Raw genomic sequence first — 18,315 nt, forward strand, 5'->3', positions numbered from 1 at the left:
TTACAATTCTATATAAATAAACTTGAATTGACTGACTCTGTAAACATATTTTCCACATCTCGCAGCTTCGCAGTAATTGCAATGTCATTTTCCCCTGCAATTTCCACTAGAGGCCAGCACTTAATTCCCGTTTGGTCACCCAGAAGACAGATCTGATCAACAGAGGACCTGACACTTACAGCCTCAATACATCCAGAAAACACACACAGAATTATCTTCATATGAGTCATGTAATAACACTGAGCTTTTATTAGACCTGTGTTACTCCTCCACGCTTCTCTCCAGTAACTTGACTTGGCCAGGTCTCATGAAGAATAAACAATGAAGTTGCCGTGACAACAAGAAGCAGAACTCACTGTGCAAACATTCAAACTGGATGTGGTGCGCAGAAGAGCCTGGACTGAAACACACAGGTATCAGCTCAAATGGGAGGATCACTTTATAGAAGCAATGATGTGTCCTCACGGGGACAAAATATGAAAGCTCAAGAATTGATAAAGGTAAAGTAAAAAAAACAATTAACAAATAACAAAATAGTACAAGAGGACGATATTATGAAAGAGGTTACATTGCAAGTCACTGAAAATAAAATAAAATAAATGAAATAAATAAATAACAATAAACTAAACTAAACTAAATTAAATTAAATTAAATTAAATTAAATTAAATTAAATTAAATTAAATTAAATTAAATTAAATTAAATTAAATTAAATTAAATTAAATTAAATTAATAACTTAACAAAACAAAACATAAATACAAATACAAATATTTACAGAAAATACATAAAATAGAATAAAATATATAAAATAAAATACATAAAATAAAATATAATACAATTAATAACAAAACTAAACTAAACTTAACTAAACTAAATAAATAAATAACAATAGAATCAAACACATAAAATAAATAAAACAAACAAACAAACAAACAAACAAATAAAAAATAAAATAAAATAATAAAATAAAATAAAATAAAAAAATAAAATAAAAAATAAATAAATAAAAACAAAAATAAAACAAAAATAAATCAATCAATCAATCAATCAATCAATCAATCAATCAATAATAAAATAAAATAAATCAAAAAACAAACAAACAAATAAAACTAAACTAAACTAAATAAATAAATAAATAAATAAATAAATAAATAAATAAATAAAATAATAATAATAATATTAATAATATTAAAACAACAAGGTACATTCTTAAAAGTAAGTATAGAAAAAAAGTCTAAATAGATGCATATACCTACATTAACAATTCTATCCTAATTCAATACATCTTGGAGAGCATTTTGATGTGCTATTTCTTATTACTACATATATTAAAAGTATTTTAAAAAGAGGACAACATTCAAATGTCTGAAAACATCATCTTCATTCTCTGTACATCACATTATATGATAAATCATGATAAACATTATAAACTCTATTATGCAAATATATGACACGTATTAAAGTCCCCCATTATATATGTAAATCTCTGTAATTATTGACATTAGAAGTATGTGTGGGGTTCTAGATAAATCCAAATATGGTGCCTTGGGGACGCACGTGACGTAATGCTGCCAAACATTCACATGCTGCAGGTTTGTGGGGCAATAGGGCAAATAAGGCTGAACTACCCGCCCCTGACAACCATCACAAAGCCACACAAACCAGCAGCACATTCATCTGAATGACAGCAACATGAAACTCTGCACTAAACATACTTCATGCACACAAACAAACTAAAAACTTACTGAACTCTCTCTTTCAACGATTCTGCGGATCAGCGCTGATGACACAAGAGCTCGTCGATTATTGATCAAAGTGATCTGACGAGATTTTACAGGTGAGTTGAAGACATTAAGACTTTTAATCGTCTGGTTTTGGGAAAAATCATTCGTTTTTTCTCATTAAATGCGACAGATAAACTTGAATGTGTTGTTTTTATTTACGTTTTGAAGGACATCGTTTATGATGAACCTGCCACTTAAAAATGCGCTTATTTTAGTTTATAATAAATCACAAAAAAATGTAGAATGCGAATCTCAATTGAAGAGTTTCCGCGAAATATTGTCATAATAAAAGTTTTTTGTTGTTTACATGGTGCCGACTAGTTGGAGCGTTATGAAGACTACCACGACATAACACATTTATCAAATGAAAAAAATGTATAAAAATATAAACATTTCTCCCTAAAGTTGATAAAATCTCTACACTTAAATCTTTTTTAATTATATTGTGAATTCGGTCTCTAAACATAGAAAAGTAAAGGACTCTTATGCAGAATACTGTTATCTTTGTGATGCTGGGGTAGTTTCATTAATATTTTATCAGTGATTTTGGTAAGCAGGTGACTGAAATCTCTCCACTCAAGCTGAAGATGTCCACCCATCAGAGCAGTGATGGACACGAACAGAAAAGGCTGTAACCTTATGGTTTCTCCATCCAGTATGGCCCAGCCCATCACGGGACACCTGGCACCTCACCTGCGGGTCCACACGGGTCACTCCTTCTCTCCATCGCACCGTCCTGCTCCGACGTCCAGCACTGAAGCGGACATGAGCGCGGGCCCTGGAAACACTTTACTGTTCCCTTCTCTGAGTCTCCGTAGGCAGGTGCTGACCAATGGGAAGCATCATGGAATTCTGCACTTTTCCCAGTCGCCAGAGCATCCAGGTCCTTCGTTGCCATTCTCATCTTCTTCCATACAGTCAGTCCGATCCAGCTGCCATGACAACGGTAAGAAAGGTAAAAAATATGTTTGAGAAGAAGAAATACAGGAAATGTGGGCACATCAAACCTAAGGATTTAAACTTTCCTAAACTTAGGAGAAAGGGATAGCTGTTCGTAGGACTTCCAAATAAGCAAGTGTGTATGTCTTTTTATGGCCCTCTTTAGTTGTAGAGCTGCGATGAGAAAGGTTTACTTGAAGTTGAGAAACTTAACCGTGGAGCAAGATCCTTGTCTTTTGACATTGAGTCATTGGTTTGTGTGATGATCAAAATATCTCTGTTCATCTGGTCTCATCCCTCTGCTCATTTACACACTGCTGTTCATACCTCACTTCACTTCAATGCTGTCCAGCAGCCCGACCACATCTTCTGCACAAGCCCTCGCTCTCATATTTTTGATAATTAACCAAGCAGAAAGTCTCCGCCTAAATGAGCCTTGGAACCAAAGTAGAGACAGAAACTCATTAGTACTTAACAGAGCAGAAACCGTTCCTTGTCTTTACAGGTTTGTTATTGAAATTCCACTAGTGTTCATGTGTTTCTGTTTGATTGAGACACAAAAATCACGTTGAAGAACAAAGGTTTGGAAGCATTTGTCATTTTACTCAGTTTCAGTCAGCTTCTCCGTCACAGTCACGTTCAGTTTTATACTGTAATATCATCTTAATATATTTTATTCTGCAACTAATTAAAAATTACAATATGATTCAGATAGAATATGGGTCACCGTTATAATGAGACTTAGTCTTTTAGAGCTTGACAGATGTGGCCATTATAAACGATAAAAATAACTTGTAAAACGCTTTATGGGTCTTAGCATTTCCAGCATGGTGTGTACTGTTGTGCTTTATAGATCTACACATTGTTTTGAAGACTTTTGGTAATCGATCCATTCACTTGCATTGGTTTTGTCCATAGATTCTTCAAAATATCTTCTTCTGTATTCTGCAGAAAAAAAGAAAGACATACAGGTTCGATATGAGAAGAAGGTGAATTAATGATGGCAGAATTGTGGGTTTTGGGTGGACTATCCCTTTTATAGAGTAAATATTACAATGTCCTTAAAATGAAATTTCATGCAGTTTGTAATGTTGCTGTGTGTGAATACAAAGTTGCAACGCCGAAAGCGAACGAATAACAAAGTTATTGGTTTGGGAAAAAATTAGTCGACTCTGAATCACGCGAACGAGTCGTCTGTCGTTCTACTTTTAGCTCCGGGTCGGATTTGCGTCACTCTGTGTAATGCCCGCCTACGTTCTGACCAATCCGATCAGGGTTGGCTGACAGAAAGGAGGGGATTAGACAGATGAATCGCCGAACGAGTCAGTCAAGAGGTAAAGTCTTTTTTAGAAAATAAAAGTGTTTTTACAAGCATGTATGTACGTAAACTTGTTGTTGGACACTCCATAAGCCAAAGCAGGAACTTAAAAGTCACAAAAAAATTACTCTTTTAAAAAATTCGTCAACACATGAACAGTTCTGGTTCTTTTTTCCAAATCATGTGAGATAAACTGGCCTCTCAATGTGCACCGAACTCTTAAATATGTTACGTCAATGATCTTCACGCTCAACGTGTAGTTTGCAAGCAAACTGTTACGAGGTCTATACGAGGAAAGTAATAAAATGGATTTTCCACAAAAGTTAAGTTAGCTGTATATTGAGCATTCAGGTCATGTAGCTGATCAGACCGATCATAATCCTTTTTGCAGTACAAGGAAGAAAAATAAGTATATCTGCAGGGCAGAACGTCCCTCTGATCTGCTGGAAATGACTTCTGAAGAGGAACACAGACTTTGATTATTAGTTCTCTGCAGGAAATTGGTTTTTAGTCGTTTGAGTAGCAGTTTTTCCTGCTCTTTAATGGCATAATGTTATTATGACTGAAGTTAAGTATTATGGGACTGTAGGAGTGGGTACTTAGACTTTTCACAGTTTTTGTAAGAACTTAAAAGTGTGCTTTTATCGCAGAGGATATTTTAAAGTGAATTATTCAACGACGTGCCCGAAATGTCAAATGAAACTTCATTACGGCTTTACTGTTTCTCAGGTTATTTGTCTGTGGGGCCGAACAGAAAGACACTTGGTCCGCGTGGAGGATCAAACCTGCAGGTGACAAGCAGCGCTATGATGCTTCAGAGTTCTCCATCTGTTCCACAAACATCAACTCATAATTGTCTGTCTCATGCCGTGGGCCTCGTGGTTCCATTTACAGATGCCCGGTAAATCCATAAGAACTCATACCTGCTGTTACATTGTCTTTGTTGAATTTGAACATTTTTAAGAATAGTAGGGTAAATAAAAACAGTTTTAATGTCATCGCAGGTCTTTGCTCTCCAGAGAATCTTTAGCTTCCACCACACTCAGCATTGCTGAGACACAGTCCATACGTAGCAGTAAGTTGGACTGGCCCTTTGGTTATCACGTTCTTCCACCCCTGGGCCAACAGAATGCATCCACGCAGACATCAGAAGCGCTGGACCCCAACCAGGGAACTGCCCTGTCCGAGAGCACCCGTACCGCCAACCCCCCTTCTCTACCCCCTTATCTGTTCAAAGAGGACGCCACCAGCCCGCGTCTCTCGGCTCGATCCAAAAAGAGAGCTCTGTCCCTGTCTCCTCTCTCTGATGGCATCGACCTCAACTCCATCATCCGGACCTCACCCACGTCGTTGGTGGCGTACATCATCGGATCTCGTGCCTCCCCGAGCTCGTATCCCACCCCTTCGCCTCTGCAGTCGGACGTATGCGGCCACCTGCTGGGCGTCAGAGGGAGCTGCATCCCAAACCCACACATTTCTAAAGAGGACGATGTGGCGGACCGGGAAAGTTTCCGCATGCAGCGCTTAGAGGAAGCGACCCTAGAACATCAATTCACCAATCTGGTGGTGGAGCATCAACTTTTGCCCAGACAGGACATCAAAAATGCGACACCTGCCACACAGAGCGCATCCAACAACCTGTCGGCCTCAGTGCAGCTTCGGTTCGAACTTAGAGGCCCCCCGCCACCGTATCACAGCCATCAACACGTACGCAAAGCTCACGGCGAGCTCCCGGGTCACTATCCAGCGGTGACCTCAGATGACGTCAGGGTCCTTCCTGCGACTCTCTGCACCATGCTAGAGGAGGATGAGGAGGAGGATTTTAGTGGAGGCCACTGCTGCTGCTGGTTGGACTGTGGAGCACTTTACAGCCATCGGGAGGAGTTGGTCAAACACATCGAGAAGATCCACATCGATCAGCGCAAAGGTGAGGACTTCACCTGCTTCTGGGCCGGGTGTCCACGGAAAAACAAGCCTTTCAATGCTCGCTACAAACTCCTCATCCACATGAGAGTTCATTCTGGAGAGAAACCCAACAAGTGCTCGGTAAGCAAAGTCAGTATTGATTTTAAAACTTTTGGAATCATATTTATTTAGGCAAAAGTCATGACAACATTGGCTTAACCTTAAATCATTTAATGTCAATAGGCAGGTTGAAGTAAACCTGTAGAATGTTCATTCTTGTACAAACTGAAACACTGTGGACTATGGGAAACCTGTTTGAGAAGCATTATTGTTTTCACAATTACTTCACATTTATACCTCAACACAAACACCCATTTTAGCATTTAAGTATTATCTTTATACAAAATAAACATAAAAATAATTTTAATTCATTAGCATTTTTGAGGATTTGCTCAAAAAAAAAGGGGTAACTACACCCCCCTGTGGTTGTCATGGTAAATTTAGGTGCTGCATCTGTTTCTCTGCAGCACATTGTGATGCTGCAGTGCGCAACTGCTGTCAACAGACGCATTAGGAGAATTGAATGTTTGTACCTCTTTCTGTGCTACAGTCAAACATACTGTAGTAATCAACATTAAGACAAAAAGAAAAGGAAGTGATTCTGCGGTTAAGGCCGTAATCTATGAGTTTTTCTTCTCTCTTATAGCTCCTGCCATCTGCTAATTAGTGATCATCCTTGATAATTGACTTGCGAGTCTGTGCAATTATGGAGTTATTAAAAAAGAGACAAAAGACTGAGATTTAAGAGCTTGCGCAGACACAGCAACACACTTCAATTAACTGGACATGTTGTTTAGCGGCCAGTAAACGGCCAGCGTGTTGGAGATGCGGTCAGAGATGTGTGCATTCAGTGTGAGAGACTTGTTTCTGCACTAGACTTCCCTTTTTAAATCCAGAGTGACTTAATTAAGTAATAATAGCTACAATATTGAAACTAGTTTGTAGACAAGGACATTATTGTGCCAATAATATTACATTGTAAACAACTTTTTAATATTTAAAGTCCAGATGAAATAAAGAATGTCAATTCCTGTTTTTAATGGAATAATGCAGTGTTGATTATAAATAGCTTATCAGTGTGGGTCTTTCTGTTTTTATAATTCATGAAGCCTCAAAAACTTCAATCAAAATCGGAAAATGCACTTCCGCCCTCCAGTAGCTATTCACCTCAGATGAGGTCAGTCAGACGGCTTGGGCAGAGCACCTGTAAGCTCCTCCCCTCAAACTGTCAGTCTGCTGCTATTTTCATTTCAAAATGTAACACCTGTGTTTTACATCCAATCAAATCGCAGTGGAAAACACAAGCCACGGCCACTATTTTTCACAGTCAAATGCTGCGTCCCAATTCGCCTATTTATACTTTGCACTAAAAGTATGTACTGTTTTTGATATGGAAAAGTATATACATTTTAGTGTGTAGCAAAACAATATGAACGAACCGGAAACGGATGTAGCCGTTGTTGCCTAGACAACATTGTGGCCTTTAACTTTCACACACATCAAAATACAACTCTTCTTTCCATTTAAGTATTTATTTTATTCATAGTTTCATATGTAATGTGTTATCTCTTAATGTGTTAATAATTTAGTGATGCATTATTATTTTTTAATGCAGTGGAGCATCACTTAACTAAGTTGTGGGTAATATTAGTAGTTAGTCATTCTGCACTTCGAATTTCTACCGGAAATAGTAGACCGTCTGGGAATCTTTGAAATACTTTATTCAACAAACCACGATTTGGGACATACAAATTCAATTTTCAAATACTATTTAGGACGGAAAGTGTGCGAAATGGGACGGACCAGATATTCTGTTTCACTCCGAAATGTGTCAGAATACGGAAGTAGAAACTATCGCAACTTCCAGTTCTTTAAATAAAATTTGTTAACGGCCCAAAATAGACAGGAAGCCTTCAGTACTGCTTCTAAATAACATCTCAGGATGAGACCTGAAGAAGCTGTATCATTAAAAAAACACTTTTACAAGTTCTAGGGTTACATTAAAGGTTAAACTGAAAATGCTCAAATATAAGTGTTTTAAATTTAAACTTTTCCACAGTTTAATGAGTAGTATTAAAACAAAATAAAATTATAATGAAGAATATGTGATGACCTTAACTCAGTGACCATTTCATACATGCATGTGTGGGCAATAGATGAATGTGGGCGATTCATACAGTTGACAGTTTTCTGCCGTTGTCTGAAAGTATTTGGTCAATCATTAATCCCTCACACATACCTGTGGTCAACCTTCAGCTCCGTATTACTCATTACCAAAAACCTCTTCTGTTGCCATGACGCCACGAACAGTTGGATGGTTTTACGACACGTGTTATCAAGGTCTAAAGAAAGAAAACAACAGGCAAAGACATTAAATGTCGTTTCAGTGTAAACCACATCCTCTGGTTGTCAGCCACATATATTCATCAGGGCTTCATATATTACAAAAACTTCCTAAATTAATATCTGAGAATGTTAATCTTGTTCCAATTAAAATCCCAATGGTCACTAAACAGATTTTGAGTTTTTGAGAAATATCTGAATGGACTGGACTGGTAAACAGACACATGACTCCAGCAGTTTAATGACTTATGTCCAGCACAATCTGCAGGCAGGTCCCAGCATGCTCAGGGACCTACTTGCTCACACAAAAACACACACACACACAATTTGCATACTTATAAATTATTGAAAAATGATTTAGTTTGTTCAGATACCAATGGCACATTACTTTTTGTTTTTAGTTCATGCAATGAAGAAGTTAAACTTTCGGTCTTTTTACAGTGGTGTAATACAGTGATGCTCACAAGTGTCATCTGTCAGGAATTGGGGGTTTTTACAGCTGAAATGTGGGAAAGTACTGTAGCATCTGATGCGAAGGCGCCCTAACCTCTCTTTAAAGAAAGCTGTCTTTGTCAGCGCAGACGTGTCTTTGTTCAAGCAAAATGAGATCATGAGCTTGTCTCAGTTTAACGGATACAACCTCAAACAATAGACATTCAAACAACTGTCACTTCCTAACACATTAAATCCAACGAGTTTCGATTGTTTTGATCCTTGTTAAATTCATCGTTTGATCAACCTTTCAATTCGTAACTGAAATAGGAACTTTACAAAAGAGCCTAACGCTCCGCTTTGTCACGACAGCGCAGCACTTCAAATAATGTAGCCTGCTGAGACGCATTAATCGCCAACATTTCTCAAGCTTAAACAAATGATAATGGAAAAGTTGGAGTCGTCTTGGTGATGTCAAGCACTGGCAGGATGAAACGTTACTTGTTTGCTGGCACGCGCTGCAGCTGCCATTATGCAGCGAGGCATGGCGTGCTGCCACAGCCCGTCAGGGACCGCTTGTGACTCTGAGCAGCACATTGGAGCCATGTTGCCGTCTATTCAGGCCGCTGTCTCTCCGGGCAGCCGACAGGCTCTGAGCTTTATTAAATAAAGTCAGTCTGAAAGGTTCTCTAGTGCACCGGCACGGCCGGACACCGCTGGACGTCTGGCACTTTGTGCTGTGTGATGCGCCGTCTGTTTTCCCAGCAGTCCTGACCTGAATGCTTATTGATTGCCTCCCTTTCTGTGGCTTCGTGTTTGTCAGTCAGTGGACAGCTGGGGTAGTTAAGGTGTAGTTTAGATCTGTGGTGATTTCATGGTAATAAAAGTGCTTGTATTTAGTAGTTTAGACTGTAATGAGTCCTGTCAGTGACCTGAGAGGTTTGTGGTCAAAGTGAAAGCTGCAAAGAATTTCTGTAGAAATTACAGTATTAGTGGCACCAGTTTGCCAATAACTTACTGTAGGTAAACATTTGTGTAATGTACCGGCAACAGTTTGTTCAAAGATAAATGATTATAAAACATGAACAAGTCTTTATCCTTACAGAAAAAAACGATAAAATAACAGCCTCATGCAAAGCATTCTGGGAACCAAAATTAGAAAAAACGCAGAAAAAGGTGTATGTGGAACTTTGGTTCCCAGAATGCTATGCATGAGGCTGTTATTTTATCGTTTTTTTTCTGTAAGGATCAAGACTTGTTAATGTTTAATGATCATTTATCTTTGAACAAAGTGTTGCCAATAAATTCGATAAATATAAATCTACAGTAAGTTAGTGGCAACTAGCTGCATACTACAGCAAATGTTTACAGTGTGACTGTTAGAACAATAAAAATAATAATAATAATAGAAAAGTGTATCATGTAAAAGGATGTCTAAGAAAACTCATCTTCAGTTTGCCACGTGGTTGCATACTGGACCTAAAAATCTCATCCTCTTGTATCATAACGTTTTTATAATACTTTGGTCTCTAGTTATGACTTCAGTCTGTCATTCTCTTGGATTTTTCTAACCTGAGAATAGTCATGAGATGTAACAGCATGTTCTTGTCCGCATCACAAACCATCTTTTTTCTTACTGTATGAGCAACAGTAAAAGTGATGCTAGCTTTAAAAAACATCACACATTAAGACTCATTGTGAAAATTCATGATCATTCAAGTTTGTTTGTGATCAGTATTTACCAGTTGGAAATAAGAAGATCTTGGAAAGCTGACAGCGCGTGCGCGTGAAGAAACTGCAGAACGCCTGCGCCTTTCTCTCGCTGCTTTCAAAAACAATTCTGTTTAATCCCCGCCCAGACACTTCACGTCTAAAACAAACAGCATGTAATGAGAGGGACAAACCGTCAATACTCCAGAAAACCAAACGCCAGACTGGAGGAGAATTCATTTGGCGAGACTTACGATCGTACGTCACCCTATCTGAGAAAAAAGAACGAAATCCCTGTTATTTATCTGTTAAGTGAACTTCTAACGAATCCATACAGTTGAGGAAAACTCATAATGAGGCTGCCAGTTTTTCTATTCTTAAAAAAAACATTCAATTCAATTTTCAGAACAAACTTTTAACACAAACTTTGTGATTAAAATCCCAGTTACACCTACATAGAGATGTTTTACCTCCTGCTGACTGCAAACAAAGTTAATTACTTTATTAATAAAGCAAAATCAAAGCTCCCTGTCCTTACAACAGGGTTTAGAAGAGAAATTAAAGTAGAGAAAAATAGACTTTTAATGTCCAACTAACTGACTTCAGCAGATTCCTGTTATGCATTGTAATGAAAGGAATTTCAGCTATGGGTGAAGTCATTTTTCAGATGATATATTAGATACTCGTTGCTCTCGAAGCCATATTTAGCCAAATTTAACAAGGTCAGAAAGTTTGTTCACAAGTCAATGGTTTCTTGCATTCTTGTGAGCATTAGAAAGGACAAAGATCACAAACTGAACATTCTTTCAGAGTCACAGCATGAAATAACAGTGATGTCATGCAAGTCAGGAAAATGTACAAGATCTGGACTCATTCTTTTCTCCAAGATATTGTTATTGTTATGTTAAAACAATGCAACTATGTGGTGTGTAGTTCATACTATAATAAATTACATGGTGTAGGTTATTGAAGCATAAGAGTAAATTACAACAATTTAAAGGGACAGTTCGCCCCAAAATTCTGGCATCGTTTACTTGCCCTCAAATCTGTCTTTATTCTGATGAACACAGAGAAAGATATTTGTAAAAATGATTGTTACCAAACAGTTCTTGACCCCCATTAACTACCAAAGTAGGAAAACTGTCTTTACAGATATCTTTGTTCTGTTGAACACGAAAGAAGATATTTTGAAAAATGTACGAAAACAAAAAGCTCAGGGGCACTTTGGACTACAATTGTCATTTTTCCTACTAAATTTACAGAAGTTGAGGTTGAGTAAATGATGACAGAATGTTCAATTTTGGCTGAACTGTCCCTTTAACTGTCACGCTCACTCCAGAGATCACTGAGTTTGAGGTTAGAAAATGACTAACTGCGTCACGCTGTAATCTTTCCTATTTAATAATGCATAATTGCACAGAGAGGAGTGATGTTGGCTTTATCACACAAAGATGGCAGAAGTTTTAAACCGTAAAAAAAGCGTCCAGAGTGACAGTTCAGCCCTGTCCTTTATGATCCGTATACATCGAGGACTGGTCATTTAAACAGCAAAACACTGACCCCACCTGGTCGATCTGTGCCATGAAGGGTTTCTACACGTCTGCAGTATGATATGGATGTATCTAGCCCTTTAAATTTGCTGTCTGATTGTATATTTATGTTCCTCTGGTTAGTTTGAGGGCTGTCAGAAGGCATTCTCTCGCCTGGAGAACCTTAAAATCCATCTCAGGAGTCACACAGGCGAGAAGCCCTACGTGTGTCAACACCCCGGCTGTCAGAAAGCCTTCAGCAACTCCAGCGATCGCGCCAAACACCAGCGCACGCACGTCGACACGGTGAGCAGACCCCCCAAATGTTGTGAGCATTATACGAGCTACTATACTAGATTCACGCTTTAACACTCCCACACAAGACACCTGCAAACAAGATGAAAAGAAACTTGTTGTTACAAGTTGTGATGCTCTGCAGAAACCGTACGTGTGTCAGATCCGCGGCTGCATGAAACGATACACGGACCCCAGCTCTCTGCGCAAGCACGTCAAGTCTCACTCTTTGAAGGAGCAACAAGCCAGGAAAAAGGTAAAGATGTGTCAAATGGTTCACCCAAAACTGTGTTTGTGTACTCGGCCCGATGTTCCTTCAAACCTGTGCGAAGCTGTTGGATTATATTGAATAATTCACAAATGTGTAGATTTTATATTTAACTAGATTCACTTCATTCCTTAGTGGAAAGTTCAATCAAAAATAAAAATGAAAACCTGTATAAATGACTTTGTCACAAAGAAAGATATTTGGAAGAATGTTAGTCTTTTTCAGTTCCGGGACATCGTTGACCACCATAGTAGGAAGAATTAAATAATAGGCAAAGATGCCCGAGAATTCTTTGTTTTCATAAATTCTTCAAAATATCTCATTATGTGTTTAACAGAACAAAAAATACAATATTTGTTTCCTACTATGGTAGTGGATGATGTCCCAGAACTGAAAATTGCTGACATTTTTCAAAATATCTTTCTCTGTTGTTCATTGGAACAAAGAAATTTACACAGGTTTGAAACAACCTGAGGGTGAGTAAACGATGACAGATTTTCGGACGAACTATCCCTTTAACTTGCCCGATGTTGTACACGAAAGTGTAACATTCTACCAGAGACGTGTTGACAACGAAGTGTCTAAACTTTAGAGTTGTTAGCAGACTTGTGTAGGAGCCGCGTTCATTAACACCGAGAAAAAATAAAGGTCACGTCACCATAGATACAGATTCCTCAGGTAAAACTGTTCCCGAGAAAGACAAAAATATCCTAGCTTATCCACTTTGCTTAGACTATATCAGTCCAGTTTGTATAGATGCCTTTAATTGTAACTCACGATTGTTAAAAATCACGCTGAATATATTATTATTAGAGTCGCCAAATATATCACACGTCTCTGGAGGTCATGAGCGCCGAATGCAGCGATGTTTCGTATGAAACCGTACACTAAAGATAAACTATTGAACATTCTGCCCAATTAAGCTGAAGATTACGAGTCAATTAGCCAAGCCATTATCTCCAGCTGTTGTCTTTGATTTGCTTTATAGAATCTTGAAAGAAAATGGAGATGACATGAAGTCAAAATCTTATGAGTTTATTAATACACGTTTCTTGTTGTGTGCATAATTTATCAGTGCACGCTATTCTAACAAAGCAATATTTGTATTGACAATTTTACTGTAATGAAACCACTCCTGAATTCAGAATGGGTTTTATTATCCTTTATTTTGTGATTTTGACTGAATTTGATGTGATTTAGCTGAGATGGAGCACAGAAACCAGTCAGGACGGACTTACAGAATGCTTGACTGTTCAGCCACTGCAGCACATCCTCTCTCCACTGGACCTGATTGAAAGCAAGCGTCAGTCCCCTACTGATGATCTGTATGCAGGTAGAAAAAATTGACGCGGTAATATTCAGAATAAAAATTGTGTTTCTTTTTACCAGGGTGATCACAATCATCGCAGTAAAACAATATGTGAACCTGAACGTTTTCTAATTTTCAATTTGAATTAAAACCTCAGGTCACCTCACTGCCAAAAAGTGATATGTGTTTGTTTTCATTTGATGTACCAGGTGTCCTCACCCTAAATCTGCCCGGCCACACTGTCCCCCTGCACAGTCCGATGAAGATCGCAAGTGATCAACGAAACCAAATCTCTCCAAATGAACCCAGTATTCATCTGCCTTCCTTACCACAGAGCAACAGCAGGTACTGAATAAATCACAACGCATTTAACTTCTGAAGTGAAACAGAATATATAAATACAACGTGCAGCCGTTCTTGAATTTATTCACGAGGATTTGATTTTCTTCACCCAAGACGACTTGATTGCATCATCTGGAAAAAAAGAATCATTTCAGAAGAGTGAACTCAAGATGAATCATGCACAATAAGAGCTGAAAAGTGTTGAAGGGACATTTATATTTTATGTTATCTTTCAATTCAACATGATGGTGACCAAGGTTTGAGTGTCGTAGCAATTTTTACTGGCGAGTTTTCAATATTTGAACTGCTTTATGTGAGATTGTATATATAGATTTGATTAATTTATTGAGTAATCTGCTCATTTTTGAGGGACCGATAAATGCAGGCTCTCTCAGAGCCGTTATTACAGATAAGTGCATGTGAGCCTGCTTTTTCTGCTCCTGAGATCCTCAACAACCTCTTTTCTGCAGAGTTTCCAGAATCGTTCAATTCTGAGCGAAATAAAAGGAGAAAAGATCGTTGTTCATGCATCTGTGATTTGGAGAAAATGAAGGTGCATTTGTATTCGCTCAGAGATCAGAGCTGTGAAAAGCAGGTTTGATTCAACATTAAGTTGGCATCAGGTCTATACACTGGTGTCTCTCACAGCCTATTCAAACTTGATGAATTGAGTCTAATAATCTGATGAATGATGCATTTTTTCTATGACCATGTTTTGGTTAAGCCCCAAAGATCTTCTAGTTTACATTCATTTTGAGTTTGTTTGGCTGATTTAAAAGCCTTTTCTTGTCTGATGTGTGATAAATGCGTTCCTGCGCGCCGGTTGTCATGGGTTTACGCCTGTTTGCTTATAGTTACAATAATCGGAATCAAGTCAAGCACTATTTTCTTTTGTGAAAGATTCATTGCGACATTTGTGTGTTTCGCACGTTTACTGTGGCAAAAGTGTTTGGGAAGAGGTGGAGATTTTTGGACGGCCGGCTCATGGACACACATTCCTTCAGAGTTGCACTTCAAAGGACACAGAGAAACCTTTTCTCCTCTCTGGAAGCAGATGCGCATGGCTTCTCGCCGCTTGTGATTGTTCAAGGACCAGCAGTAGGCACGCCATGCGCCGCAGGATCCAAGGAAGACAATTGGCTTGTGAGATGAAGACCTGCTCTGCCTCATCGGTTTCGAGGGACCCGCATTAGCGGATGCTATAGCCACCAACCAGAGCCGACCAGGAATTCAATAAGTGAATCATAAAATCTGAGAAATACCACCTCAGACCAAGCCAAGGGATTGCTGTAATTAGTACCTCGCTTTGTGCTAAATCAGTTGAGAAACACCTCTGCCCCCGTTTTCACACATTTTATAAACACAATTTCTCTTGTTCTAGAGGCACTGTTCTGATGAACTTGTTACGTCCATGAATGCAACATCTTTTAGTACACGAAATTAAAGTAAAATGCAGTTAACATCCTGTTAATTTTTTTTTAATGTTTAGCGAGAAAAAGATGTTAATGCTAAATTGGAAATAGTCTGGATATTGAAAAGTGTCTATATGGCATTTCTGCAGAATAATGTGTCACGAAAAGAGCTGGTTTTGACATAATATTAACAAAAGTGCAGTCTTAAGATATAAGATTTTCGTTTTTTTACCATTTCATCTCTCAGGTTTAGGATTCCTCTGTCACATGAGATGACCCCCGGTCCACCACCGCTGTTACCGCCTACAGTATCTCCATCGCCTCACCTCACGGTGACACGAAACGCCAGCAAACTACCCAGATACTCCAATCCCAGAACATCCCATCTTCCTATTCAGGAGAGTATGTATCTGTTGATAATAGTTTACTTAAATGTCAAATAAAAATGCTCTGTAGGTTTGTAAAGTAGAAATAGCACAAGGTAAAAAAAAACACACACTTCATTATGTAATACATAGTTATGTGTATTATATTGAATTTCGTCAATAGGTCATCTTAATTTTACACACTGGTCCTTTAATATCAATCAAACTGCTATCGGGTTGTCTTGATGAAGCTAACTAACGCAAGAACACAATAAAAGCATGATTTTTAAAATTGTATCTGTTTTTGTAAATACACAGTGTATACATATTTATGTATAAATGTTAAAATGTCATAGAAGTAGGTGACATCAAGCGTTTAATTATCTTTGATATAAAAAAACATGCCTTGATAAACGCTAACAGTGAACTGCCAAACGCCACTCACCTAGCAATACCCTGACAAGCACAGAGAACATTCGCTTAATATTCAGCACTAGAAATGTGCATGTATGTGCAGTTTACAGCAGATGTCAAATGCATATTGAAGATCTGACTGCGGCCAGAGATCAAACTGATCATCAGTCAGTGATTCACACACGGGTCCTCTCTCCTCTTTGGAGCAACAGATGGCAGCCTGTCAGACACTGTTAAAAATAGATCCATCTAATTCACTTCTAATCTCATCATACAGACTGTAAAAAGTTTTTGCGAGCTCAAATAACACTCTAAGGAAATACAGTATCAGACTAAACATAAATGTCATGCTGAGGGAGTTGAGCACCGAGCAAAGCTATAAAGCTATTCTCTCTTGATTTTTTTGTTCAATGTCTATATTGATATTTACCGTAATATGAAGAGATGCAAAAGTCTGAAATAATAACCACATGCTATGTTTTTCTTGCAATAACACCCGCCAGGTTTCTCTGGTGATGCCCAGACCATGTTCTCATACAGTGAGTCTCCGCTAGTTATGCAAATGACTGAGGGCGATTTGGGCTCTTCTGACGCATCTCAGCAGGAGCTTCAGCTGGTGCACAGCGCTCTGTCGGGCATCTCTGGTAAAACGCAAGCAAACACATTTAAGTCAGTATTTTAGAAAAGATCGGACCTTAACTCTGCACGTGTGTTTGTGACAGCTGCGTTTGATTGCCAGGCTGGACCTGAAGACTTTCTAGGGGTGCAGGTGCCGTCAGTGTCCGAGGACAATTACCTCTACATCCACGCCGTGGACAGAAGCCCAAGCCAGACCTCTTGTGTTTATACCTGAGAGTGAATACTGTATATATCTCATCCACCTAAACATTGTCAGCTTCAATTGTTTCGATCATGGAGGTATTTGGTCGCTTAAGACACACCTGAAATATATTAATTTCATAATCGTGTGTGCAAACAAATGATCCTTGATAATACTTGCAGTGACTTGCTGGATGAATGAAGTTCACACAGGTGTCATGCAAAGTAACCACAGGTGTGTTCCACAGTGCCACAGTACTTTTAGTCGAACTTGTGCTATTTTATTTGATTAAATATGCAATTATTGTAGTTAATGGAATGGCACGCAGACATTTTAAAAAGTGACTTAAGTGTCCAAATACAATGAAGGGCCGCTGTATGTATATGCAAAACTGGTAGGTCTTTACACAAAACTGTTAAAAAGATGAAAACTGATATGTAAATATATATGCATAAATCAAATATCTGTACATGAGTTGTATTTGAGGGGTTTATAATTAAGACATCTGTAAGCAGTGATCATGTATGTTAATTATGGATCATTTGTGTTCTAATCCTATGCACATACAGACCAGACATTAGACAACTTTAATATAATACTAATGCCATTTACTCACCTTAATTCTCTGTTGCCATGTTATACTTTAAACCAAATCTGTAACATCTGCATTTTTTATCTTTGGCCAAAATGTCAAATTTCCACAAAAGTCTTTGCTGTTAAAGGTAATTCAGAGTAAAATGATTTATACGTTTCTTTATTCAGCAGGTGTCATCAGTGTTTTAAGTCATTTTTTTGTGTTATATAAACATGACCGAGTAACTCCGCCTCCTCTCAAATCGCCGGTGAAGCCCCGCCCACACATTCGCGCTTTACAAATACAGTCATACAAATTGCGTTGTTTTCTCACGTAACGTCGGTGGGAATAACATTGTCAACTATCCTATAATAAGAAAAACCGACATGATTTTGTTCAGCCGATATGAAGACTTTTGTCAAATATTTTTTTCTTACTATCCTCATCACAGAAACAAAATACACTCGAAATGATGACATCTACAAAGATACTGGAGG

At 38.2% G+C, this 18,315-nt stretch overlaps 1 protein-coding gene across 6 annotated transcripts; it reads left to right on the forward strand.

Annotated features, from left to right (window-relative positions):
- Window positions 1-1,488: 1,488 nt before the first annotated feature.
- On the forward strand, window positions 1,489-18,001 carry glis3 (GLIS family zinc finger 3). Of its 6 annotated transcripts, none has more exons than XM_056735811.1 (11): window positions 1,489-1,837; window positions 2,326-2,739; window positions 4,771-4,942; window positions 5,046-6,087; window positions 12,165-12,326; window positions 12,460-12,570; window positions 13,783-13,915; window positions 14,101-14,236; window positions 15,893-16,047; window positions 16,928-17,068; window positions 17,147-18,001. In XM_056735811.1, the coding sequence occupies exons 2-11, from the start codon at window positions 2,394-2,396 to the stop codon at window positions 17,275-17,277; spliced, it is 2,529 nt and encodes an 842-aa protein (XP_056591789.1). In that variant the 5' UTR covers window positions 1,489-1,837; window positions 2,326-2,393; the 3' UTR covers window positions 17,278-18,001. The 6 variants fall into 6 exon arrangements, with proteins under 6 accessions (XP_056591789.1, XP_056591788.1, XP_056591787.1 ...); XM_056735810.1 differs by having other exon boundaries at window positions 2,339-2,739; XM_056735809.1 differs by having other exon boundaries at window positions 2,342-2,739.
- Window positions 18,002-18,315: the final 314 nt, after the last annotated feature.

Source organism: Triplophysa dalaica, chromosome 22, assembly GCF_015846415.1.
Source record: "Triplophysa dalaica isolate WHDGS20190420 chromosome 22, ASM1584641v1, whole genome shotgun sequence".
Classification (NCBI taxonomy): Eukaryota; Metazoa; Chordata; class Actinopteri; order Cypriniformes; family Nemacheilidae; genus Triplophysa; species Triplophysa dalaica.